General features: G+C 46.1%; 1 protein-coding gene across 1 annotated transcript in view; it reads left to right on the top strand.

Annotated features, from left to right (window-relative positions):
- Nucleotides 1-27,128, top strand: part of ATIC (5-aminoimidazole-4-carboxamide ribonucleotide formyltransferase/IMP cyclohydrolase) — a 59,921-nt gene extending 32,793 nt beyond the window's left edge. The window contains exons 13-16 of the mRNA XM_056535210.1: nucleotides 22,362-22,454; nucleotides 22,886-23,068; nucleotides 24,250-24,402; nucleotides 26,567-27,128. Of these exons, the coding sequence (XP_056391185.1) occupies nucleotides 22,362-22,454; nucleotides 22,886-23,068; nucleotides 24,250-24,402; nucleotides 26,567-26,686 (549 nt within the window). The 3' untranslated portion in view covers nucleotides 26,687-27,128. The remainder of the gene's footprint in view (nucleotides 1-22,361; nucleotides 22,455-22,885; nucleotides 23,069-24,249; nucleotides 24,403-26,566) is intronic.
- Nucleotides 27,129-27,829: the final 701 nt, after the last annotated feature.

Here is a 27,829-nt window from a genome sequence, read left to right as displayed (position 1 = left end):
TGAAACCGCGGTGTCCCGATCAGCTAGGACACACAAGGTGGGTCCCTTACCTGCCTTCTTGGCGTCCAATCGCTGAATGACTGCTGTCCCGGAGATCGAGGCAAGAGCAGTCAAGCGGTGGTAACAATGATCAATGCTATGCTATGGCATAGCATTGATCAGTGTAAGAGATCAGTGTAATGCATGTTAGTCTCCTATGGGGGCTGTAACATTGCAAAAAAAGTGGAAGAAAAAGTTTAGATGATTTAACCTCTCCCCTAATAAAAGTTTGAATCGCACCCCCCCCCCCTTCCCATAAAAAACTAAATAAAAATGTGGTATTGCCGTGTGCGTAAATGTCTGAACTATAAAAATATATATTGCTAGTTGAACCACACGGTCAATGGCGTATGCGCAAAAATTCCAAAGTCCAAAATAGTGTATTTTTGGTAACTCTTTATACCATAAATTAATAAAAAGTGATAGTCTGATCAAAACAAAAATGGTACTGATAAAAACTTCATTCCAATAGGAAGACCAAATCAAACCTATATAAGTAGGGTATCATTTTAAAGGGGTACTCAGGAAGTTAAGAAAAGTAAAAATGCGCCAAAGCCATCACAAGACTGTTCTGTATCCCCTGTAGTTACCCATGTGGTTGTACTCGCTGTAAAATCTTTCTCGTAGCCTTCATTGGGGGATACCTAACTGATGGGTATATGCTACAGCCACTAGGAAAAAGTCAGCTCCTCCCTGCCAGGATATACTCACCCACCTGCAGTGAGGCAACCAGTTTTGTCACAAAGCAGTAGGAGAAGCCTGAGAGGAAATGCGTCCGAAGGACCCTCGAAAGGAATCCCGGAAACAACCCAAGAACCGTACAAAGAAGAAATGGGTGGGTGCGGTGTCCCCAATGAAGGCTACAAGAGATTTTACGGCGAGTACAAAAATCTCCTTTTCTCGGTCGCTCTTCATTGGGGGACACCTAACTGATGGGACGTACCAAAGCAGTCCCCTTGGGTGGGAAAAAACCACCAGCTAAAAGGAGACAGTCCAAGACTGAACTCGCATGCCCGCAAGGACTATGGACAAGTCCCCAGGTCGGAGACATACAAAGCCCAGAACAAAGGAGTTCTTGTAAGACCATCCAAGGAGAAGGACCAGAACACCCAGGGGAAGGTCCATCCACTAAAGAGACCCAAGGCACCTGGGTCATATAGAGAGACAATAAAACAAAGGAGAAAGGGAACCAGATGACTGCGAAAACTCTCCTGCAAGAAAATTTCCCTAAAGGGAAGGCGAGCAGAACAGAAATATCACCCCCGACCAACAGATCGCTGAGGAGTCGGAGGCTGGTCGCTACAAATCCAAGACTGAACCCTCACCAAGGCTTAAGGAATCGGAGAGCCCTTGAAAAGAAGGCACATCGCAGGACAGAGTCCAAATCAAGGGGACCAACAGTGAGAGATCAGAGTGGACGGAGTAGTCCTGAGCAGCCTCAAACATCCCGTCAGAACGGGAATGGAGGAGGACCAATGAGGGCCCAGCTTGGACTTCCAGGGTCCGGGCATAGGAAGAATTACTCCAGAAGACTGTGGAGCCAATGCAGTATAACTGACCCAGACAAAAAGGGTAAGAATGACATGCAGAGCACTAGGCGGTGATAGCAGACAGAAAGCACACAAGCCCAGACTCGAAAGTCCACCGTTGAATGCCAAAAAGAATCCCTCCAGGAGGGAAAAACAGGGGTGGTTGAGAAAACAACTCAAGTAGAGACCTACGACAAGCACCTTGGTCCCCGCACTCCAAGCGGAAAGGGGAGCCGCAAACGCGCTAGGCGCAGAAGGAGTAGGGAAATGCAAATACTGGGTGGACGAAGCCCCCAGGCACCAGCGGCAACCCTCGCCGCCTGAAGGAGCCACCGTGCGAACCAAGAGAGATCGGAGCCACGTACCCCGAAGCTGGGCAAGAAATAAAAGACCCGTTGAGGATCAATCCAGAAAGTGACAAGGAGGTGCCAGTCGCCCTGGACAGAGACCCCAGAAGAAAACACCCGGAAGGGGCGGAACCGACAGGTGCCCCAGCAGGCCCAATGACAAAATGGAGGTGCTGAAACTGCCACGGAACTGCAGAGACAAAGTTACTGGAAGTCCCCGAGCAACAGGAAGATGGCCCCACTCCTACAACGTGGTCCTAGCCTATGTATGAACAGACATGAGGACCCCACGACAACAGTGGCGTACGGATACGGGGAAAACGCAGACATCCAAAGGACCAGCCGGAAGGGAGGTATGCCCACAGCCGACCAACAGTGCAACGTAAGAAAGAATAACAGAGCGACGCTGCTGTTGCAGCAACAGGCGCTGGAACTCTGACAAACACAGTGACCTACAGGAAGAAGGGTCCAGGAACCCGCATGCACACCCTCTGCGGGACTGCACCTGGGAGAGAGACACCCGACAACAGCTGCAGTGGCAGCCGAATGAGGGAGGTGACCAGGTGGATTATAACACCCAGCAGACAGTCTGGCCCTGGGGCCTAGAGACCGTGAGGCACATTGAGACACAGTGGGGAAAGATACCCGCCTGTAGACAGTAGCAGGCAAGCAAGCAAACCCTGTAACCAGTATGAGGCGTGGTGCATAAGGCACAAGAGGCCTCTCAAAGAGACCACAGGAAAACTACCATGGCAGTGGGGAACCACCGATCACTAGGAGCAGCCGGACCGGAGATAACTGAGCACCTAAGACAAAGGTGGAGGGGCGGGGAGGCCAAAAAACCTCGCCCCCAGGTGAGAGGGGGAAGCAGAGGGACTATGGAATGCATCCCTGACATCCCGTAAAGTGTCCGTGGGACACGCTGGGTCAGGTCCACAATACCATGCACAGAAGTGGGGTACTGGAACCCTAGCACCAAAAACATCTGCCATGAGACACTCGGCAGAAGAAAAACATGCAGACAACTGTCTGGCTAACTGGTGGGAGTCCCCAAGGGGCAGAGAGTCAACCCAGCGGAAACCTCACACTGTAGTGATGGTCGTGGAAGACCAACGCAGATACACCGGTGATGTGATGAGTAACAAGTGGCGCAGGAAAGCATGCAGACCACTACCTGAATGACAGGTACATGATCAGAGAAGAAGAGTTATGTTATCGGCACCTCACTCAGTAGTGAGGCACGGGAACTCCAGCCCCAGATACATCGCGCCGCCTGTCATACATCACACGTTTGGACAACCATACAGACCACTGACTGGCTCACTGATATGGGACCATAGCGGGGAAAGGAATACTCCGTCTGATGCCTCACACAATGGTGAGGTGCCGGCAGAGGCACCAGCTGGTTGATGCAGGACAGGCTGTGAAGACAACCCAGCAGATGAATGTCTGGGATACTGATATGGGTCCAAAGTAGACAACGATGCATCCCATCGGCACTCCACCAGCAATGAGGTACCGGAAACCAAGCTGCAGAGACACCAGCTGTCTGAAGATCGACAGACAGTGCAGCAACCATGTAGATCACTGTTTGATCAACCAGCATGGAGCCACAGAAGACAACCCTCTGCACCGCGCAGAGTAGTGAGGAACCGGAACCCCAGGCGCAGATACATCAGCCATCTGATGTAGGACAGGCGGTGTACACAACCATGCAGACCAGTCAGGCTTACTGGCATGTATTCACCGAAAACAATCATGCATGCCATCGTACTTTACCCAGTAGAGAGGGACTGGAACACCAGTCGCAGAACAGCAGCCGGTCGATGCATCACAGGCAGTGTAGTCAACTATGCAGACCATTGTCTGGCCTACTGACGTGGATCCACAGAAGACAACCATACATACCATCGGTACCTCGCTCAGTAGTGAGGAACCGGACTCCAGACGCAGATGCTGTAAGAAACCATCCAGACTTACAGGGACGGGTCCATGTAAGACGTAGTAGTCCTGAAGGCACATAGTCAGGTCTCCATACATCGTACCCAGGTAACGGAACTGCAGCCCCAGACACCTCAGCCGTGAGACGTGTGATAAATGGCAGAGGAAACCATGCAGACTACTGTCTGGCTTACTGGTATGGGTCCTGAAGAGACATCGGCCAGTTCTCCATATACCGCACCCAGCAGTGGGGTATCGGAACTGCAGCCACAGGCATCTCAGGTGTGAGAGGTTGGAGAAATGGCAGAGGAAACCATGCAGACCACTGTCTGGCTTACTGGTATGAGTCCTGAAAACACATCGGTCAGTTCCACATATACCGCACCCAGCAGAGGGGTGTCGGAACTGCAGCAACAATACATCAGCCGTGAGACGTGTGGCAAGCGGCAGAGGAAATCATACAGACCACCGTCTGGCTTACCGGTATGGGTCCTGAAGACATATCGGGACAGTCCTCCACACACTGAACCCAGCAGTTGTGCAGACGACTGTCCGGCCCACAGGTGTATGGGCAAGTCATTCCGTTGGACATCTCGCACAGTAGAGAGGTACCCGTAGGCCAACTGCTAGATGAGAGAAATAAGGAACCCAGGACTTCAGGCATGAAAACTAAACCAAATATAAGGCAATGCAAGTATTGGCCACAAGAGGGCTTCAGAGTATGCCAAATTTTCTGACAAGCTGCAGAATACATGAATTTAAATTTTTTTTTATTAGTAATAAGTCAATTTTCCTGAGATAAGGAAAAATAGATAGCGGGAAGCGGCGGCGGCACGGTGCAGTACGCTTAGAAGCGTCTGGTAAGCCGCACAGCTCCGAGGCGAATAGACAGAAAGCAGAAAAGCAGCCCGGACAGGAGGAGCTCCCGCGGGCCGCAGCTTCGGGAGGCTGGTGAACAAAACGGCGGCGCCTCCCGAAAAGGTGGAGGGGGCGGAGCCCTTAGCTCCACCGGAAGCCACTTCTAGATCATTGAAAACGAAAGCGGCCAGGACAGGAGAAGCTCCCGCCGGGCTGCAGCTTCGTGAGGCCGGGGCACAAAACTGCACCGGCTCCCGAAAAGGCGGAGAGTGCGGAGCTAAACTCCGCTGCATGGGGCGCAGTGCGCCCTGCGAAGTGCTGCCCGCATACGGGCAGAAGGATCCCCTGGAGCAGTGACTGCTCACGGCAGCACTGCTGCCAAGCCGTCGCTTGGCTCAAAGAGAAGGGAGTACCAACAAAGCTCCCTGGGAGCTAAAGGAACGCTGCTGAGCCTGCAGTTGGGGGCGGAGCTAGACACCCCGGCCCCACTGAAAAATAGACCCCCAGCAGCGCGCGAGACTGAGAGAAGCCGGGAAGAAGGGCTGAGCTATGTGCCGCCATGGTTCCCCCGAAGTCCCGCCAGCCAAGTGCCCCAGAATGAACCCCTACCGGGACCGCATAGCGGACGGAGGGGCGAAGGCACCAGTCAGAGGCATACACCCCCCCCCCCCCCCCGAGCCCAATAGATGCAATCGAGGCTTAGGGATATAACACTACTGCTTGTACAGCTAGGGGAGAGGAAGGGGGTGTAAACTCACCTCATACACTTTACATACTCACCCATCTTCACATACTCCCTGGAGATGTCTTCAGCCAGCATTTTAGTCACCTGAATCACGTCATGCTGCTACAGACCAAGACGAGCAGGGTAAATAGGGGGACCTGGACCCACAGTGCAACCCCAGGCTCTGGCCGTTGGCGGGAAGGGGTTAACTGCATTTGTATTTTGTCCCGTGCCCCTTAGCTGCATATGGGGGAAAAGGTAGGCGCCATGCTCTTGAACCCCCACCTGAAAAAAGGGAAACAAAAAGGAGTAAAGAACCTGACTAAACAGTCCTTACTAGAAAATAATAAAAGACCAGGTCTGGAGAGCTCCAGACCTGTGTGTCTACCTCCTAAGTGACACTAGCTACAACTGGTTGCCTCACTGCAGGTGGGCGGGTATATCCTGCCAGGGAGGAGCCGACTTTTCTTTTTCCTAGTGTCGGCGCCTCCTAGTGGCTGGAGCATATACCAATCAGTTAGGTGTCCCCAATGAAGAGTGACCGAGAAATACTTTTTCCTTGTTTGCAGCACAGACTACAACTCCCAGAAGTCTTTGCAGCTTTGTGTAATGGCTGCTAGCCAACTGCTTTCACTATCTGTGTGCAAGTTCACACTGCAACTTGCTCACTGTACATGTCTTTTCTTTAAGACTATCCTTCCTCCAGGAATAAATCATGCTGTGCTCTGAATATCTAATCACTGACTTCTGCTATTCAGCTGAAAAACAGCATGTGCTGAGGAGACTGAGAATCTTCACTGCTCTTCTCGCAACTCACAAGCTCTCACACAGGGAGGGGAGTGGAGGTGTGGCTATACAGCCAGAGCTCTAGACCAAACAGAAATCAGGTGGTGTTGTCTTGAAGGGAGGGGGCTAGGTCTCACTGAGGACAGTGGATCTAAAAATTTTATTTTTCTCTCACTTGCTGCATGTGACAGCTGAAAGAGGCAAACTGCTGTATATAGCAAATGAATGATATTTAGACAAATACATAGGTTGGTGAGAGGGAAAGGATAGGCTATAGGTTTACTTCCTGGATTACTCCTTTAATCGTATGGACCTACAGAATAAAGGTGTTTTTTACCGAAAAATGTACTGCGTAGAAACGGTAGCCCCCAAAAGTTACAAAATGGCATTTTTCTCGGTCGCTCTTCATTTGGGGACACATGGGCCATGGGTATATGCTCTTGCCACAAGGAGGCACTGACACTAGGAAAAAGTCGGCTCCTCCCTGGCAGGATATACCCGCCCACTGGAAGTGAGGTAATCAGTTTTAGCTAGAGGCAAGGAGCTCCCCAGACCTGTTATTTTTTTTAGTAAGGGCTGTTTTTATTTAATTTTTTTTGTTTCCCTCCCTTTTTTGTTTCTCATTTTCAGGTGGGGGTTCAGGAGCATGGCGCTACCTGTTTCCCCATATGCGACAAAGGGGCACAGAGTATGTACTGTTAACCCCTTCTTGCCAGCACCTGGAGGTTGTACCCTGGGTCAGAGTCTCCCACTGCCCCTGCTCGCCTTTCTATCTTAGACCAGTATGATGCAGCGTGGCCATAACCTGGGTGAGTATATGAAGACTGTGGGTAAGTAGATCATCCCCTCCGGCCGCCCGTGGACTCGGTTACGCAGCAGTTTGTCTCAGGGCAGCTACCGGCTTTTGCAGCGGCTCCCTGTACTTTCTGCGGCCGCTGATTTTCTTTACTTCAGCTGGTAGGATCTCCTCTCGCGCTTGCTGGCCAGTGGGACCCAGAATGGTGGCAGGATAGCTAGCAATATCATAAGTCGGGAGAAGGCAAAGATATATCCACACTCACCACCGGATTCGGCATCAAACATTCCTAAGTGGGGGCTGCCACGGGATCAGAAACTATGTAACGGTGACATAATCGCAGCTACACCTTCTCTGATCCCGTGGCAGGAACGTTTGATGCCGAACCCAGTGGTGAGTGCGGATATATCTTTTGCCTTCTCCCGACTTAAAAAAAAACACACATATTTAATATAATTTTATCTTTTTCCTCTGGTCTGACTGGAAAACGCCCTTTAGCGGCAGTTGTGGTTGTTGTTTTGTGGCTCCCTTTGTGGCAGCTCATAGCTATTAGTTTTTTGTCTGTAATATTTGTTTTTATCAGATTAATATCTACTGGGTCCTTTTCTGGGACTGTATATGGGGTCCACCTTTTTTTTTTTTCCAGCTAGCGCTATCGGCACAATGTTTTTTGCCCTATGCCTCTGTCATACCTAATTCTGCAGAGTTATCATTCTGAGGGAGCATATGCGAACCGGAGTTACGGAGTTCCCTTGAGATTCCGGGGTTACATTCCGTGCCTGGCTTCCCCTTACGCTGCGTACCATGCCATGTTTACTGTGCCCACGGTCGGTCCTAGTCCCTCCCTATCGGGGCACGGCTCCAGTCCGGTGCCCTTACAGGGCTTTTGCATTCCTGGCGGATGCCTAGAGCCTCTTTGGGGTTCTTCCTCAGACTGTCATCCATCGGGAGGATTCTTGGAGTGTGCATACAGACTCCCTCCTCCACACGTCAGATTTCATATCTGCTGCATCCGCGGTTGACATTCCGGTACCCCTCGGCCAGTGCGAGGTGTCCGACAGAGTGACCTGTTGCATACTATGGACCCATACCAGTAAGCCAGACAGTGGTCTGCGTGGTTCCGCCGCCTGTCATTTCTCACATGCCTGTCTCTGCGGCTGAAGATCCGGTACCCCACTACCAGTGCGCGTTGTCCGAAGAAGTGTCCTATTGACCCTATAAAGGGCGACGAGGATGCCATCCATGGCTCCTCAGCCTCCCCCGATCTCCCAGGTTGGCGGGGATTCTATCCATGGCTCCTAGGCCTCTCCGTCCTCCCACCTGCGATCAAGGGGGCACAGTGACTGTTCCTTTTTCGCCAGCACCTGGAGGTGTACTCGTTCAGCCAGACTGCACAGTTTCCGACGTAGTCTCCCATCCCTGGGCTGCCACGTGCATGGCTGGTGTTTCCAGTACCTCACTGCTGGTGGGAGAAATCTGGAAGAGGGTCCCACTGCAGGTACACGGGACTGACATCTGATGGGCGACCCTCAAGAAGAGGAAAGTCTGACTGATCGGCCACACTCCAGTATCCCACTTTTGGTCTGAGGGTTCGCACAAGTGACTGTGCGTTCAGGAACCCTATATCAGTCAACCAGGCGGTGGTCTGCATGGTTTACTACATCAGGTCATCTACCATACACTTCACACCTTGGCGGAAGTTCAGGTATCCCACTGCCAAGGTGTAGTTCTGAGCGAGGGACCCCATGTTGCTCCATGGGCCTTTCACAATGCGATCGTGGCTAAGGGCCTGCTGCGATCGTGGCTAAGGGCTGGTAAGCCACTTTCAGTGTGTGGTTCCAAGGACGGGACCGGTGTCCACGGTCCCTATGCCAATTAGCCATACTGTCTGCATGGTTTTTGCATCCGCCAGGTGACCTTCCCCATTCCTGCCGCTCCAGCAGCAGAAGTCCGGTGACTCACTTTCAGTGTGAAGTTCTGAAGTGGCTCTGTGGATTCATTGGACCTTTCTACTGGTAAGTCAGCCTGTCTGCATATTCCCTGCCCCTCATTTGTCCTTCATTTCTTTAGTCTGCGACTGCAGTTCTGGTGTGTAGCGCCATTAAGAGATGGGATGTGGGCATTTCCTGAAGGTTCTATGGACCTCGCAGCAGCACTACTCTTGGTTCCCCTTTCTAACAGCGTAGCGTTGGCACTCAACGGCATGCCACAACCATGCCATGAGAAGACTGAGACCAGTTTCCATGCTTCCGGACATTTGGATGTCTGTGGTTCCCCTTCGTGGTGGCAGTCTTGGTACCCCTCTATCATGAGGTACCCATGTCAGTGTCCCTACATATGCTCTGGACACCCTGCATATGTAAAGCCTTCCTCCCCTCCTTTTCGTTGGGGTGTACCTCAGGCCTTCCTGTGGAATTGTTTCCACATGTCTGCGGCGGCTGAGCACCTCTGTTGGGGCATGGGGCCTGCAGGGGCGAAGGCCTGTTCTGCAGCCCCTCCAGGTATCTTACTGGGTTCCTGTATAGGGTGGCTCTGGCGCCTGCACTGTTGCCTTATTCATCAGCCAGAATGGCTCCGTTGCCACACAATCTGCCCCGGTGTGTTTTTGCAGGATCCCAGTGCTTTGATCCGTTACCGTAGGGCAGCAATTCCTTGCTCCTACAGTACATGGCGCTCTTAGGAAATTTCCTTCCACAGGGGGTAGTGGGATTGGGAAGCTTGGCACGGTCAGTGCCTGAGTTTTGTCTTCACCTGCCCTTGTTTTCTCCTCCACTAGGGGGGCTATTTCACTGAGCACTTTCTTCTGCCAAGATGGAGCCATCTTGCACATGGTGGGGTACCTTGCTGGGCCTTTAAAAAAAAAAAAAAAAAAAATTATTTTATTTTTTGCTGGGAGCGATCAGAAGTGCTTACTGCTCACTATTGCAGCCTGGCTCTCCTCCTGTTTCTGGTTGTCTACTGCTGCTCATGCAGCTAGGGCATTTTCCTCTGAAGGAGGGGTTTATGCAATCGTGTATAGCTCAGAAACAGACAGTCTGCCATTGCTCTTTCTTTCTTAGCGCAATACCCAGGAAGGGTGTGCTCATCCTTCCCTTTGTCAGTGTCTGTGGAGCTACACTGCCATTCTGCTCTTTTTGGAGTAACCTTCTTGTGCCGAGAGCCTGGGAGTCCCAGCTGGGTCACATTTTTTGCTTTTCTCCATTTCCGTCATGACGAGATGTTGCTGGGAGTGCTCTGGTTCGCTCTGACCGCCAAGTTCAATTAATCCTTGTTTTGGACTGCTGTTCCATGTTGCTGTTCTGGTTTTCCGGGTTACTCCTTAGTTTACTTTCCTCCTTCGGGGTCCATTTACTCCGGGGTTGGATGGCAAGTCTGTCTACCGGGTTGTTGCACTCGGGCCATTTTTCGGCTGCAGCATGGCTGTGGTTTCTTCCCACTGTTCAGCCTGTGTGGTGTCCTCTGAGTCCGCTCTTCTCCCCGGGTTCACACGCTGTGCCCCTTGGACAGTGTTTTTTGGCGCCTACAGCTTTTTGGTTTGGATCTTCTGCACTATGCCTCTCCGGAGACAGTTCCCCTTTTTTCCAGAAGTTTCTAGTCTTCACCTTGAGTGACTCTTTCGGCTCACCCTGGCGTTTTCTCGCCAGGTTCTCTGGTTTCAGTTGGTCCTCTGTATGGGGTTCTCTTGTCGTTCCCTTTTCCTTTTTTTTGTTGCCAACAGGGCTCTGACTGGTTCTGTGCTTCTTGGAGTTGGTTTCCTACCTCCTTCCAGGTTGGTTTGGCCCATGGGGTCTCTGCATCGCCCCTTGACTCTGTGGCCTGTTGGTTTAGAGTCTCTTCTAAGGACGACCCCCTTCCTTGGTGTCCTAGTCAATCTCTTACGGCAGGCTGGCTGACTCCCTTCCTCCTCTGGTGGTGGTCTTCCCACCCCAGGGACTGCTTTGGTACATCCCATGGTCGGTGTAGTCGACATTTTATGGGGAGTACAAAAATCGCATTTTTTTTTCTTAAATTTTGTCGCACAATTTTTTTTTTTTTTTCTGTAATTTTTTTTCTCTTAAGAAAATACCTCGTGGATGTTAAAAGGGTACTCCCGTCAAACTTTTTAAAATTTTTTTAAAAAATGTTAACGACCAAGGACATATTTACGCCCTTGGCCAGCTCCTGCGATATAACGCGGGGTCACAAGGTGACCCCCGTGTCATATTGGGTCGGTCCCAGCATGTAACTCATGCCAGGACCCGGGGCTAATAGCGCGTGGCACTGCTATTGCTACCGCATGCTATTAACCCTTTAGACGCGGCGTTCAAAGTTGAACACCGCGACTAAAACAAAAGTAAAAGCTTCCAGGCTGCTCAGTAAAGCTGATCTGGACCACCACAGTGAAAATGCGGAGTCCCAATCAGCTAGGACGCGAGCAGAGGTCCTCTTACCTTCCTCCGGAGCATGCGTTCGGCGATTGCTCAAAGCCTGAGATGCAAGCTTGAGCAATCGACAGCCGATAACACTGGTCAATGCAAAGCTATGGCTTTGCAGTGATCTGTATAAGATCAGTGTGTGCAGTGTTATAGCCCTCTATGGGAGCTATAACACTACAAAAAAGTGTAAAAAATAATAATAAATAGTTAATAAATGTGAATTAACCCTTTCCCTAATGAAAGTCCAAATCACCCCCCCCCCCTTTTCCCATAAAAACTAACGTAAATAAAAATACATCATTAATTAAGCCGCACGGTCAATGGCTTACGCACAAAAAAATTCCAAAGTCCAAAATGTATTTTTGGTCACTTTTTATATCCTAAAAAGCAATCAAAAGTCCGATCAATACAAAAAATGGTACAGCTAAAAACTTCAGATCATGGCGCAAAAAAATGAGCCCTCATACTGCCCCATACAAGGTAAAATAAGTTATAGGGGTCAGAAGATAACAATTTTAAACGTATAAACTTTCCTGCATGTGGTTGATTTTTTCCCAGAAGTACGACAAAATCAAACCTATAGAAGTAGGGTATAATTTTAATCGTATGGACCTACAGAATAAATATAAGGTGTCATTTTGAACAAAATGTACTGAAGCCGGAAAGAATCGGAAGCCCCAACAATTTACAATATGGCGGTTTTGCTTCAATTTCGTCGCACAATGTTTTTTTTTTATTTTTTCGTTTCGCAGTAGATTTTTGGGTAAAATGAGTCACTGCAAAGTAAAATAAGCAATCATATGGATTTTTAGGTGCAAAATTGAAAGGGTTATGATTTTTAAAAGGTGAGAAGGAAAAAACGAAAGTGGAAAAAACGGAAAAACACGTGGTCCTTAAGGGGTTAAATCAACTGGTGCCAGAAAGTTACAGATTTGGTAAATTACTTCTATGAAAAAAATCTTAATCCTTCTAGTAATTATTAGCTGCTGAATACTACAAAGGAAATGGGTTTTTTTTGGAACACAGTGCTCTCTACTGACATCATGACCACTGTGCTCTCTGACATCTGTCCATTTTAAGAACTGTCCAGAGTAGGAGAAAACCCCTATAGCAAACATGTGATGCTCTGGACAGTTCCTAAAATGGACAGATGCCAGCAGAGAACACTGTGCACGTGAGAGCTCTGTGTTCCAAAAAGAAAACTTCCTCTGTAGTATTCAGAAGCTAATAAGTACTGGAAGGATTAAGATTCTTTAATAGAAGTAATTTACAAATCTGTTAACTTTCTGGCACCAGTCGATTTAAACCACCCCAAACCTTCAGCTGTTGCAAAACTACAACTCACAGAATGCACTGACAGACCATACATTTTGGGAGTTGTAGCTTTGCAACAGCTGTAGGCACACTGGTAGGGAACCACTTAGTTAGGAAACAGACTCTAGCTCAGTGACTCCATCCCATGTGCCTCCAGCTGTTGCAAAACTACAACTCCCAGCATGTACGGTCTGTCAGTGCATTCAGGGAGTTGTAGTTTTGCAACAGCTGGAGGCACACTGGTTGGAATCACTGAGTTAGGAAACACTCTAGCTCAGTGTTTCCCAACCAGTTTGCCTACAGCTGTTGCAAAACTACAACTCCCAGCATGGACTGAGAGCCGAAAGGCATGCTAGGAGTTGGTTATGCAACAACTGGGGAAGAACTATTTGGAGACCAGCTAAGTATTGGTCTCTGTAGCCCTCAAGATGTTGCAAAACTACAACTCCAAGCATGCCCAGACTTTCCTGGCATGCTGGGAGTTGTAGTTCAGCAACATCTGAAGGGCCAGATGTTGCAGCACTACAACGCCCAGCATGCTTGACTGTCTAGGCATGCTGGGAATTGTAGTTTTGCATCATCTGGAGGTCTACAGTTTGGAAACCACTGTATAGTGGTCTCCTAACTGTGCCCCTCCAGATGTTACCGAACTACAACTCCCACCATGCTTGGACTGTCTGGGCATGCTGAAAGTTGTAGTTTTGCAACATCTGGAAACCACAGTTTGGAGACCACTGCACTGTGGTCTATCTGTGGCCCTCCAGGTGTTACAAAACTAAAACTCCCAGCATGCCCAGACAAAGGCTCTGGGCATGCTGGGAGTTGTAGTTTTGTAACTTCTAGCAGGCCACAGTGAAGATCACTCGCCAAAGAGGATCTTCACTGTCGCCCAGTCGCCGCCGACACAGCTCTTCCTGTGCCTGTTGCCGCTGCCTGCCGGGTAAGATCCCTGCACCACTTTCCAGCACCGTCCGCTCTGCAGAGTGGGGCATCTAAACTTTAAACCCCCAGACTGACCAATGGCAGGGGATAAGAGGAGGTGGCATTCCTGTCGCCTCACTCCTATCCTTTAGGATGATCGGGGCTGTCTCCGACAGCCCCGATCATTCTTATTTTCCGGGCGATCGGGTCACCAGAGACCTGATCAGCCCGGAAAAGCCGTGATTCGAATCACGGCAATCACCATTATGGGGGGGGGTCTCAGGACCCCCTAGGCGATGTCACTGGATTCATCCCAGTCCGATCACAAAGCAGCCCTCCGTCCTTAATACCGAGACGCGAGGGCGTACCCATACGCCCTCAGTCCCCAACAGGTTAAGGGGTTAAAGTATTTTTGGCAGTTTAAAGCAATACAAAATGAAACGCTCCAGGTGGCACACAAAGAGCGCCCAAATAGTGAAATTCATCCACAATCAAAATCTCAGAGCACAGCTATAGGTCAGTGCAATAATGGGACCAATTGCGTGACCCCTGGAGTACAACAGCCCAGAAAACAAAAAACTCACAACCACACACACCAAGCAGACCCCATGGAAACTCCCTTCTCCCTGCCATAAAAGCATTCAAATAGAGGCCTAAATTGACCGCTTAAGGACCCAGGGTTTTTCCGTTTTTGCATTTTCGTTTTTCCTTCTTACCTCTAAAAAGTCATAACTCTTTCAATTTTTCACCTAGAAATCCATATGATTTATTTTTTGCGCCACCAATTCTACTTTGTAATGACATCAGTCATTTTACCCAAAAATCTACGGCGAAACGAGAAAAAAAATTTAGACAAAATTAAAACTCCATTTTGTAACTTTTGGGGGCTTCTGTTTCTACACAGTACATTTTTCGGTATAAATGACACCTTCTCTTTATTCTGTAGGTCCATACGGTTAAAATGATACCCTACTTATATGTTTAATTTTGTCGTACTTCTGGAAAAAATCAAAACTACATGCAGGAAAATTTATACGTTTAAAATTGTCATCTTCTGACCCCTATAACTTTATTTTTTATTTTTCTGCATATGGGGCAGTATGGGGGCTAATTTTTTGCGCCGTGATCTGAAGTTTTTAGCAGTACCATTTTTGCATTGATAGGACTTATTGATCGCTTTTTATTCATTTTTTCATGATATAAAGTGACCAAAAATGCACTATTTTGGACTTTGGAATTTTTTTGCGCATACGCCATTGACCGTGCGGTTTAATTAACAATATATTTTTATAATTCGGACATTTCCGCACGCGGCGATACCATGTTTTTATTTACAAACTTTATCAAACTTTTATTAGGGGAGGGGTTAAATGATTATTCACTTATTTAAGGACATCTGCAGTGCTGGGCAAAAAAACTTTTTTTTTTTTTTTTTTTTTTTTTTTTTTTTTTTTACCTCATTTAATAGGTCTTTGAAAGACCTTTCCAACGATGTCTCCCCCATCAAAATTGGCCCAGTCTTTCTCCCGTTATCAGCACAAGAATTACGGAGGAGAAGTGAAAATAAAACTACATCTCCCATCATGCCTTGTGCTTACTTCCTGTAAGCTGCTGCCCTCCCCCTGTTCTATCCCCCCCCGAGCAAATTATTATATTGTAACGCCCACATTTCCCCCCTCCCCATGCTGCTCCTGTCCAGTGATGAAGCAGCTGCCTCCGTGCTCACTGTAGTGTGGACACTGGAGAGTGGATAGTGAAAGTAAAAATGGTAAAAAAAAACATAATTGTTTGTCTATAAAACTGTCCTGATAGGGGTCCCTCCATCTTTTTCACAACTACAACTCCAAGCATGCCCAGTTATTTTATATGCTGTTCGGGCATGCTGGGAATTCCAGTGGTGCCTCCAGCTGTTGCAAGACTACAAATCCCAGCATGCCCTTTCTGCTGTATGTGCATGCTTGGAGTTGCAGAGGTGACTCCAGCTGTTGTAAGACTATACATACAAGCATGCCGTGTCAGCTTTCAGCTGTTTGAGTGTATAAAGGAGTTGTAGTTCACCAACACCTCTACTGTATCAGGAGACTCCTGGGAGTTGTAGTTCACCAACACCTCTATTGTATCTCTGTAGTCTCCTGGGTGTTGTAGTTCACCAACACCTATATTGTATCTCTGTAGTCTCCTGGGGGTTGTAGTTCATCAACACCTATATTGTATCTCTGTAGTCTCCTGGGAGTTGTAGTTCACCAACACCTCTATTGTATCTCTAGTCTCCTGGGGGTTGTAGTTCATCAACACCTATATTGTATCTCTGTAGTCTCCTGGGAGTTGTAGTTCACCAACACCTCTATTGTATCTCTAGTCTCCTGGGAGTTGTAGTTCACCAACACCTATATTGTATCTCTGTAATCTCCTGGGAGTTGTAGTTCATACACCAGTGTTTCCCAACCAGGGTGCCTCCAGATGTTGCAAAACTACTACTCCCAGCATTCCCTGATTGGGAAACACTGGCATACACACACACACATAACAGGGACTACAACTCCCAGCATGTGTCATTCAGTAGTCCCCCCCCCCCCCCCCCTCACACACAGAATCATCTCCAGTATGATATTTATTCCCTGTATACACCACCAGCCCGTGCAGTGTAATATGTCTCCTTCACACACACGTCCTCCCCCTCCCTGCTCTGTGGTTTGCTCTGTGTTTCCCCCGTGATAACATGAATCCTCCCCGTGATAAGTGAGGTCCTGTGTAGACAGAGCAGGGGAGGGGGGAGGAGCTGTGGACGTCCTCATTCTCCCCCTGCTTGAATCTTACAGATAGGGGCGTTTCTGAGGATGAGCCTATGGCTGCCTCAGAAAGCACCCGCTCATGAATATGCATAAGCAGGGAGGACCTGACGGAGGCTAGGGGGAGCACAAACACTGCTGGTAGGAAGAGATCTCCGTCCCCAAGATGGCGGCTGCAATGTAATGAATAGGGGACGGACGCAGGACTACTGGGCTATGCTGGCAACTCTAATATCTCAGAAACGGCTGCATATAGGTAAATAGAACTAATTGACTGAATTGTATAACTTTTGTTTGGGGAACATTTGGGCAGGGATTTTTGACCACTACAGTTGTCCTTTAATTTTTTTGCAGTGTTATAGCTCCCATAGGGAGCTATAACACTGCACACACTGATCTTTTACAGTGATCGATGATTTTGCCGCTTGACTGCTCATGCCTGGATCTCAGGCACTGAGCAGTCATTCGGCGATCAGACAGCGAGGAGGAGGGTAGGGATCCTCCAGCTGTCATGTAAGCTGTTCGGGATGCCGCGATTTCGCCGCGGCTATCCCGAACAGCTCCCTGAGCTAACCGGCATGGTTTCTCTTTCATTTTTAGACGCGGCGTTCAACTTTGAACACTGCGTCTAAAGGGTTAATAGCGTGCAGCACCTCGATCAATGCTGCGCGCTATTAGCCACGGGTCCCGGCCGTTGTTAGAGGCCGGGCGCGACCCGCTATGACCCGGGGCCACGCCGTGGCCCAACGTTATAGATCGGGAGCGGACTCACAACGTACATGTTAAGAACCCAACCGCTCTGGAGGGTCAATTGATGCAGAAGAGGACATTTTTAAACATGCTAATTTTCATACAAAAAGTTTTAATTTTTTAAAACTAAAACAAAATAAAACTTGCACTGCTCAAAAAATAAAGGGAACACAATGTAACTCCACTTCTGTGAAATCACACTGTCCAATCAATTTCACATGCTGTTGTTCAAATGGAACAGACAACAGGTGGAAATTATAGGCAATTAGCAAGACACCCCCCAATAAAGGAGTGGTTCTGCAGGTGGTGACCAGACCACTTAGTTCCTATGCTTCCTGGCTGCTGATTTGGTAACTTTTGAATGCTGGCGGGGTTTTCACTCTAGTGGTAGCATGAGACTGAGTCTACAACTCACACAAGTGGCTCAGGTAGTGCAGCTCATCCAGGATGGCACATCAATGCGAGCTGTTGCAAGAAGGTTTGCTATGTGTCAGCGTAGTGTCCAGAGCATGGAGGTGCTACCAGGAGACGTGGAGGAGGCCGTAGAATGGCAACAGCCCAGCAGCCGGACCGCTACCTCTGCTTTTGTGCAAGGAGGAGCACTACCAGAGCCCTGCAAAATTACCTCCAGCAGGCAACAAATGTGCATGTGTCCACTCAAACTGTCAAACGGACTCCATGAGGGTGGTATGAGGGCCCGACGTCCACAGGTGGGGGTTGTGCTTACAGCTCAACACCATGCAGGACATTTGGCATTTGCCAGAGAACACAAAGATTGGCAAATTTGCCACTGGCGCCCTGTGCTCTTCCCAGATTAAAGCAGGTTCACACTGGTCACATGTGACAGATGTGACTGAGTCTGGAGACGCCGTGGAGAATGTTCAGCTGCCTGCAACATCATATAGCATGACCGGTTTGGCGGTGGGTCACAAATGGTGTGGAGTGGCATTTCTTTAGGGGGCCGCACAGCCCTCAATGTGCTTGCCAGAGGTAGCCTGACTGCCATTAGGTACAGAGATGAGATCCTCAGACCCCTTGTGAGACCATATGCTGGTGTGGTTGGCCCTGGGTTTCTCCTAATGCTAGACAATGCTAGACCTTATGTGGCTGGAGTGTCTCAGCAGTTCCTGCAAGAGGAAGGCATTGATGCTATGGACTGCCCCCCCCCCGTTCCCAAGACCTGGATCTGGGACATCATGTCTCGCTCCATCCACCAACGCCACATTGCACCACAGACTGTCCAGGACTTGGTGGATGCTTTAGTCCAGGTTTGGGAGGACATCCCTCTGGAGACCACCACTTCATCAGGAGCATGCCCAGGCGTTGTAGGGAGGTCATACAAGCATGTGGAGGCCACACACTCTACTGATCCTCATTTTGACTTGTTTTAAGGACATTACATCAAAGTTGGATCAGCCTGTAGTGTGGTTTTCCACTTTGATTTTGCATGTGACTCCATATCCATACCTCCATGGGTTGATAAATTTGATTTCCATTGATAGTTGAATGTGCTGACAACAAAATCACACAAAAACTATGTAAAGACTAGTTACGATTAGTTCATTCATTCAGATCTAGGATGTGTTATCTTGGTGTTACCTTATATACCCTGCTTAAAAAAAAAGGTTCATTTTAATCGTAGGGACCTACAGAAAATAAAGATAATGGGTTATTTTTCCCGAAAAGTGCTCTGCATTGGATCGGAAATCCCCAGAAGTTACAAAATTGCATGTTTTTTTTCCAATTTTTTTTAGCCCCCCCATGTATGTTTGTTTTTATTTCTTCTGGTTGTGCTGTAGATTTTGTGGTGAAATTATTGATGTAATTACAAAGTAAAATTTGTCAAAAAAAGCAACCAGTCCTTTCTGATGAAGCTGGGGAACCAGCGAAACATCAAAGGAACTGGCTATTTGGTAGTTTTAATCAGCAGCCGATCAGTCATAATCCATACAACCATTAATTGTGCTAACCTAGAGGGGCCTTACTATAATAGTGCACCTTCCTTACAAGCAGAATGGCTTATACAGGTTACATAGGAGATAGACTGAAGCTGTGGTTTTAAATAGTAGTTAAATTGTCCACTAGGTGTCAGGACCAAACTACAAAGTGTTCATATATGTATCAACCCATATTTTAACTCTCACCAAATAAGTTATATATTATAGTGAGGGTCTTAGTTTAGGGTACCCCTTTGGGGGTTTCCCCTAAAGTTGTTGTGGAATTGTTACCCTGGTACCTCCTTGGGTTTTTGTTGTTAGTTTGCAAAAAAGCACTCAAGTGGCCTGTAGGTGAAAAATTTAAAGTATTATGATATGTAGGTGAGGTGGAAAAAACGAAGGAGCAACAATGAAAAAACCCAATGTCCTGAAGGGGATAAGGTGTTCACTCTGTGTACACTCGACATTTGGCATATGTGGCAGGAGAACTCCTAAGACCCCAGCTACCCGGCATGTGCCAAGAGCTTAATTTTTACATGTCAGGTCAGTATGGATTGGCATATTTCTCTTTGTTCCATAGAGTAGATTAGTAGAATATGCTGCAATTCCCATAGGAAAACTGTAAAAAATATACCTTGTATACTTATAGAGAAGCACTTGAGCCATAACTACTGATAAAACAAATTATTTTATTAATACTCTTTAAAATCACACATATAGCTACTAAATAGTGTCATTTTACAAGGTCAATGATCGATTGTAAACAGATAACCAATCCGAAAAGAAGGTGGTAAGACAGGTACAAGTAATATAACAGTGCTAATGCATAGTATGTAAACAATGAGAGCTACAGTAATGGGTGTCAAACAGTAATGTCCAATAGGACAAGAGAAGGGGTATGTAACCTCTACTAATGTAATATCCAGCTACCCACACAGAATAGCTGGAATAGACACCAACAGTGCATGAAAGTAGTGGCACTCAGTGCTGGTTCTCACTTACCCATAATAGAGTCCTGTCACCACCGCCCCAACGTACGTTTCGTCAGCCTGGACTTTCTCAAGCGTCCCTTGAGAAAGTCCAGGCTGACGAAACGTACGTTGGGGCGGTGGTGACAGGACTCTATTATGGGTGAGTGCCACTACTTTCATGCACTGTTGGTGTCTATTCCAGCTATCTTGTGGGGGTAGCTGGATATTACATTAGTAGAGGATACATACCCCTTCTCTTGTCCTATTGGACATTACTGTTTGAAACCCATTACTGTTGCTGTAGCTCTCATTGTTTACATACTATGCATTAGCATTGTTATATTAATTGTACCTGTCTTACCACCTTCTTTTCGGATTGGTTATCTGTTTACAATCATTGACCTTGTAAAATGACACTATTTAGTAGCTATATTTGTGATTTTAAAGAGTATTAATAATCATTTGTTTTATCAGTAGTTATGGCTCAAGTGCTTCTCTAAGTATACAATATTTATTTTCAGAGCTATACTGCAGCATTAGTTTATAGACCCACAGCGAGCTTTAGACATGGTTTATATACTAGTTATTTCAATGCACATTATATTACAGCGCTGCTATTTTTTGTTGCTAAGAAAAATATACCTGTACAAATTTACAGCAAAGTTACCTCCTAGGCGGGTGTCATTTTATTGCTATAACTTGGGACCTTATTACACTGGGATGTATAAAAGTCCCAGCGATCAGCCAAAGGACAAACAAATGGTGGCTGATCACATGGTTTAAACCTGTGAAAAAATCCAAATTTGTCAGCAGCACAATGCCCTGTGTAATAGGTTACGTGTGGTTGATGAATGATAGAAATGAGTTGCACAAACGATCCAGTAATTATTCGTGTGGCCTTGTGTCCCCCCCCCCCCCAATAAGGGAGTTGTGTAGTAGGTTTAAGAGCGCCGATCACCTAGGTGAGCATGTTTTATCTGGAAGGCTAGCCCTTTTATGGTTGTACATTGATAAGTGTAACAATACATTAAAGTGTACCTGTCAACAAAAACTTTTTATATCATGTAGATAATGCCACTATATTTTTGTAATATACATTGGTTAACATTTTTTTATGTTTTTGGGTGAAAAAGTGCTGTCCCGGCAGCTATTGCCTGGGTGTCTCTGAGGAGTCCAAATACAGGAAGTGAGGGCAGGACAAGCAGGGCTCTGTGCAAACTCCTGGATTATCAATCATACTGATGTATGAGCCAGAAGCATGTTACAGAGCCTCATTGCACAGTCCTGCTTATTCTCAGTGCAGAGCCCTGCTTATCCTACACTCTCCCTGTATTTGGACTCCTCATAGAGACACACATGCAATAGCTGCAGGGACAAAATACACTTTTTTTTTAACCAATGTATATTACAAATATACATATAATGGTTTTATCTACATTATATGAAAAAAAATTGTTGACAGGTAAACTTTAAAGAAGATATATCATGCATAAAATCTTATCCCCTACCCAAAGGCTTGGGGATAAGTTTTAGATTGCAGGGAGTCTGACCGCATGGAACTCCGCCTCTTCCAGGAAACAGGGCTATCTCCGGCTCTACCATAGAAATACATGGAGGGATTTGTGTCAGCTGCAGTTTCATTTGGGGGGTCGACACACCCCGTTCTCAGGGACAGCATGGGTCCCGTGCAGAAGATCACGAGGGTCCCAGCGGTCTGACACCCCCAGCGATGTAAAACTAAGAATAGGGGACAAGTTTTTCTGCAGGATATATCTCCTTTTAATGGGGTTGTCCAGGGAGCATAAAGGGTATTACCTGTTCTGCTGCTCTTTAGTCCTGCATTTTGTCTTAGCAGTAGAAGACGAGGGGGCAGGTACCATATTGTGATAGTCCCGTGGATGAAACAATGACTGCTTGCAACATCCAACAGCTGCAGAATGTGGGGGATATCCTGCAGCTAATGGACATTGCATGAGGGTAAAGTTTTGCTTGCACGAGATGAATGTGGTACGATCCCCGCCCCTTCTAGCCTCAGAAGTAGATTACCAAGATCAGCACAGGGGAAGTGGATTCATTTTCTGCCCCTTGGTCAATCAGGTTTTCAGTAATTTGTTGTATAAAGAAAGTCTAGCAGATTGTTCTATTCTTACTGTTAAAAATTACAGAACCCTCAATAGAAAACATAGTTCAAAGCTGAAATGCAGAGCTGAAAATGCATTTTAAATTGTTATACTTTTGTTTCAGCTCTCGGAGGCTGCCATCAGGGATTTGATTGTTGCCACTATTGCTCTGAAATATACCCAGTCTAATTCTGTGTGCTACGCGAAGGATGGGCAGGTAAATGACACTCTCCAGACCAAGCTATGGACTGTATACATTGCAAGGGATGCTTAGCCTCAAAGTAGGATTCTTCCCCCAGCCCCCCCCCCCCCCCTTCTCTCTGGGCAAAAAATTATTTAACTATGGTGTAACATGTGCAGTATTCCACTATTCTCTACCCCCCAAATTGCAGAACATGATGCACACCTCCAGACTAAACCATTTTTTAAAAGAACTTTCTAAAAAAAGTTAGTCAACATGTTTGAACTCTTTGCACTTTGTCCTTTTTATCAACATAATTTTACAGTGCAACTCACTACTGCTACATTATTTTACTTAACTGATAAATGTAAAATGTATATGTAAACTGTAATTTAAAGAGCCGTATACAAAGTGACTCTGTACTATAGAGAATATTGATATTATAATTTGAGCTTCTTTTGTGGCAGGTGGTGGGGATGGGTGCTGGGCAACAATCTCGCATACACTGCACCCGGCTGGCCGGGGACAAAGCTGATAACTGGTGGCTGCGGCACCATCCACGTGTCTTGGGAATGAAGTTTAAAGCTGGAGTGAAGAGAGCGGATATTTCAAATGCCATTGACCAATATGTGAGCGGTACCCTAGAACAGGTAACAATTATGACTGTATCCCCCCTCCCCTCTCAAATATAAATAAATATACATATAATGTATTAAACATAATTTATGGTACAAAATTGACGGGGGGGGGGGTAAATGCAGTCACACAATTTTGTGAGGCTATAGTAGTTTGTCACATATGCTATAGGTCAGTAAAATTCCTACAATACCAAATTTGTATACTTGTTTTACGTCTTGATACTTAAAGAAAAAAAAAAGAGAAAATATTATTCCTACCTTTTTTTCTCGTGCCATGCTTTTTAAGAAGCAATCATTCAGTTGCTTATATATAGATCAATGCAATACTTTTTGCGTTAATGTATACACTCAGCGGTCTACTGGTGCAGCCTGCCAATTTGTTACAGCAGTCAGAGGCCTAGAGAAGCATGTGGGCCCTGATGCCAAATTTGATATTGTGGGGGGTGCTGATCAGGTGACTGACTGGTTGTGGGTGGATTTCTAATAATGGTCATTGTTGGTGTGTGTTGGCAAACACTCCAGAGCCATACTCACTCACCTGACCCATGACATAACTACGTCGTGTGTCGGAAAGGCGATAGGGCATGAACAGTTTATATTGGAGCAGATTACAACACAAGATATTGAGCTCTATATGGCCCAATCTGCATAAAAGTGCCTGATTTGCCCAAAATAACCAATCACAGCTCAGCTTTCATTTTACCAGAGCATTTACGATATGAAAGCTTAGCTGTCATGGATTGGTCTGGGCAAATCAGACACTTTTGTCTTCTGGACATTAGTAAATATAGGCCTGTGTATACACTTGGCATCAGGCATAGTAAATGTGGGCAACATTTTAGTGCACGGCAAGGAAGACCTTTTTATTTTGTGTATGCCTTAAAAGAACAAGAAAAGTGCACTTTGCTTGACAAGGTGATGTGGGCTACTGGAAAGGGGTGAGGCTGAGGCGTGGGTGAAAAGGGGGCATGGCCTAAAAGACCATGCCATGTATCAAACTTTTGGTGCAGTACCTTTGCCTGAAGTAAGCCAACTAATGGCTGGTGTAAGCAAAAACTCTACAGTGCAAGCCTGGACAAGACAGTGTGCAAACACAATATTTGTCATCTTAGTGGCTCAGGCTGATAAACTTTTTAAATGCACCAGATTTATCCAGGTTTTAGTAAATTCCCTTTGTGTGAATCTGTCCCCAGGAGGAGCTGGAACAGTGGAAGTCCCTGTTTGAGCAGCCCCCAGAGCTGCTGACCCCAGAAGAAAAGAAGCAATGGATCTCTACTTTAACTGGTGTTTCCCTGAGCTCCGATGCATTTTTCCCATTCAGGGACAATGTGGATCGGGCAAGGAAGGTGAGATTGTGGGTGGCAGCCTTAATTGTGAGATAAAGGGCTATAAATAAATTTACTATATACACATAATTCAGTAACACAGTATGGCTAGGTTTTCACACAGGTATCTTCCTATTGTTTTTTGGAATACTGCTACTGCAGCTTTTGAGCCAAAGCCAGAGGTGTATTGAAAATGAATTGGAACTATAAAGGAATAAGTTATACTACTCCTTACTACTGGGTCCACTTCTGACTTTGGCTCAAAAACAGCAGTGGCAGTAATCCAAAAACATGAAAATACCTAAATAGAAGCATAGCCTAAATATGAAAATATGACCCTTGTAGTCTTATGGGGGGGAATACAATTTTGTAGACTGACACAATTTATCAATCTGCCTGAATCGCATACGGTCTGGTTTTCCCATAACAACCAATCACAGCACAGCATTCATTTTACTAGTTAAGATATGAAAACTGATAAATCTCATCCATATTTACTGAACTTTTATATTTAGTGGCTCAGACGGCTATATGGCAAATTCAGACAATTATTTAGAATTGGACTGTTGCCATAAGAAAAGCAAAAAAAGCTGGGTCCCTGGTGCCCAAAATTACTCATAGGGGATATTCATCAAAACTTGTGCCACTATGGGGAAAAGTTGACCAGTTGTCCATAGCAGCCAGTCAGATCACTTCTTTCTTTTTTTAACATGTCTCAGAAACCAGATTACTTTTATTTTTCAATGAGCAACTGGTCAAATTTTCCCCATAGAGGTCAGTTTATGACAACCATTATTTTAACCTTTAAAACTCTGGTTGTCATAAACTGGCCATTGGGAATGTACACTTCCAGGACCAGCCAATTTCCTTATAAAATAGCTATCAATACAATTGCCAGATTTAACTGTATGCACTCTGTCAGCAGTAATCTAACTATGATTTCTGACTGCCCAATCTCAATAATTATTTACTGGGTGGTTTGTGAACACTTGTGAGGGCGAGGCATGTGGCCGTGAGCTTCACTCCCCTGCTCACTGCAATCTTGGTTCAGTTGCAGTACACAAGCGGAATTATAAATTTATCTAGTAAAACTAGATGAAGATTGCAGGGAGCGAAGCTCCACTGCCTTACACTTCTCCCTGCTCATTCGAAGTATTAGTAAGACACACTTCTCCCTGCTCATTCGAAGTATTAGTAAGACCTTCTGATCAATCAAAACTTTCGACTTATCTCTGGAAGGGTGGGTCCACACTACATTTTTGCCTTTTTACCCACAGTTTCAATTAGTCTATTTAATTTTGGTGTATAAAAAGTGTGGTAAACCATCCTATTGGGTATGCCAAAAAAAACTGATACGTTTTTATAACAAGTCAATGGGAAACTGATTTGTTAATGAATGCCATACAGCATAGTCTGTTTTCCCAATAAAACCTATACGCAGTGTGAACACACCCTTATACAAAATAAAAACACCTGACGTGTGTGTTTATAATATATAAAAGACACTTTGTGCAGCCTACACTAATCAATCTTTAATATCCAATAAAGAGGTATCCAGTGGAAACTGATTTTTTTTTCCTCGGGGGGGGGGGGGGGGGAGAGGGGGAGATTCACCAAAACTTGTGCAACCAGTTGTCCCTAGCAACTAAGTTTATTTTTTAGAGGCCTTTTCAAAAATAAAAAATCTGGTTGCTATGTGCAACTTTTCCTCAGTACAGGTCTTGATGAATTTCCCCCTTAATCTTAATTTTATTACCAAACCTTGGCACAAAAAATTAGATGTCCCTCACTCCCTGCTGGGTTCGGTTATCAGTGCGCCCCATCTGCGGTCACAGACTCCTCGCTTCTTGGAGCTGCAAATTGTAGCGTCCGTCTGCACCACTGTGACCAGTGATTGGTATAGTGCCACTGTGAGCTACATTAGCTGCAGACTCTACGATCTGCTGCTCCAAGAAGCGGCTGCAGACAAAACGACCTGGTATCGAACTTTGGCGGGGAGCGAGGGTATATCTATAAGCTGTATTTTATTATCAAGCTTGAGCACAAAGTAGTGTTCCCCCCCCCCCCACTGAACCCATTTAATATTAAAGGTCATAATGTACAACATGCTACTGAACTCTGTGTACTTGTATAGTAGTTGTGGTTGATTCATGTCTGTTCTCCAATTTTTTTTTTTTCCTTGCAGAGTGGTGTCCAGTTCATTGCTGCTCCTGCTGGGTCTGCTGCTGACAAATTGATAATTGAAGCCTGCGATGAGTTGGGCATTGTCTTGGCACACACCAACCTGCGACTCTTCCACCACTAACCTGTAGAGGTGAGCTCAGACTATATTTTTGCCCAAATTCAAATCGAACATCTGCTGGTGATTTTCAGCTTTTTAGGGTATGTTCACACATGCATATTTTTGCTGCTTACTGACTTCAGCGTGTAGTAAAACCTGCTACAGCAAATCAGCAGCAGAAAATTAGCACTTTAATAAGGGTATGTTCACACGTGCATCTCTTACACAGAAAAGTCAGGTGTGAGGGTCTGAAGCTTCCACAGACTTGCAGTCCCAGGAGACATTGACTTTTCCATGCATCTAAGTGCAGCACTCTGAAAAGAAAACTAACCATTGGATTCAGATTTGGGCAAAAATACTGTTGTTCGCTCGCCTTTGCTAGCATTCCAAACCCCAAGCTCTTGCCGTTGCTAGATGATCTTTGCATCTTCAATAAAACATTCTAATGCATTGACATTGTGTGACTTCTTCTATTACTGCATCTTTGTGTATGAAGTTAAAGTACGACCTCAGTGCAGAAGCCATCCATTTCTTTTGTGATTTTGATAAAGGCAAAAACCACATGTGGCTTTTTAGGTGTAACCTTTTTTATATGGTTTTTGACCACACACGTACAAGAAATCTAACTACCTTTTGGGTCTACAAAAACGGGTACTGAGCAAACTACATGCTGAAAGGAAAACCTGAAAAAATTCATTTTGGTGAGGTCCATATATGAAATGTTGGTTACACCATGTTTTTCATGAGTATACAGGTCAAAAGACTAAGAATCTTCCTGCCAAGCTGATCTCATCTGTTTGACTTTAAGCATTACAATTTGATTTCAACTTTTGACATGTTGCATGACATGATTGTTAGCTATAGTCTTCATAGTTGTTGTAGGAGGTTTCAGTAATGAGACCCTGATCAATCTAAATTCTTGCCATGTCTGTGCGATGTGCCAAAAGTGTTGTTAAATGACCGAAATGCTTCAGTAAAACGTTTCATCCTAAAGTGACTAGGATTTATTTTTGAAATCTAAATATATACATTACATTTATATTGTGTGGATCTGCACACAAACATTAATGAATAGTCAAGACCTAACAGCTTCAATGCTCACTACCCCGTCCATCCAGTAGTAAAGCAGAATTCGTAAGGGGCCTTTACTGTGTCACATTGTGTGCT

The sequence above is a fragment of the Hyla sarda genome, chromosome 8 (genome assembly GCF_029499605.1).
Source record: "Hyla sarda isolate aHylSar1 chromosome 8, aHylSar1.hap1, whole genome shotgun sequence".
Taxonomy (NCBI): Eukaryota; Metazoa; Chordata; class Amphibia; order Anura; family Hylidae; genus Hyla; species Hyla sarda.
This window is presented reverse-complemented; position numbering and strand designations above follow the sequence as displayed.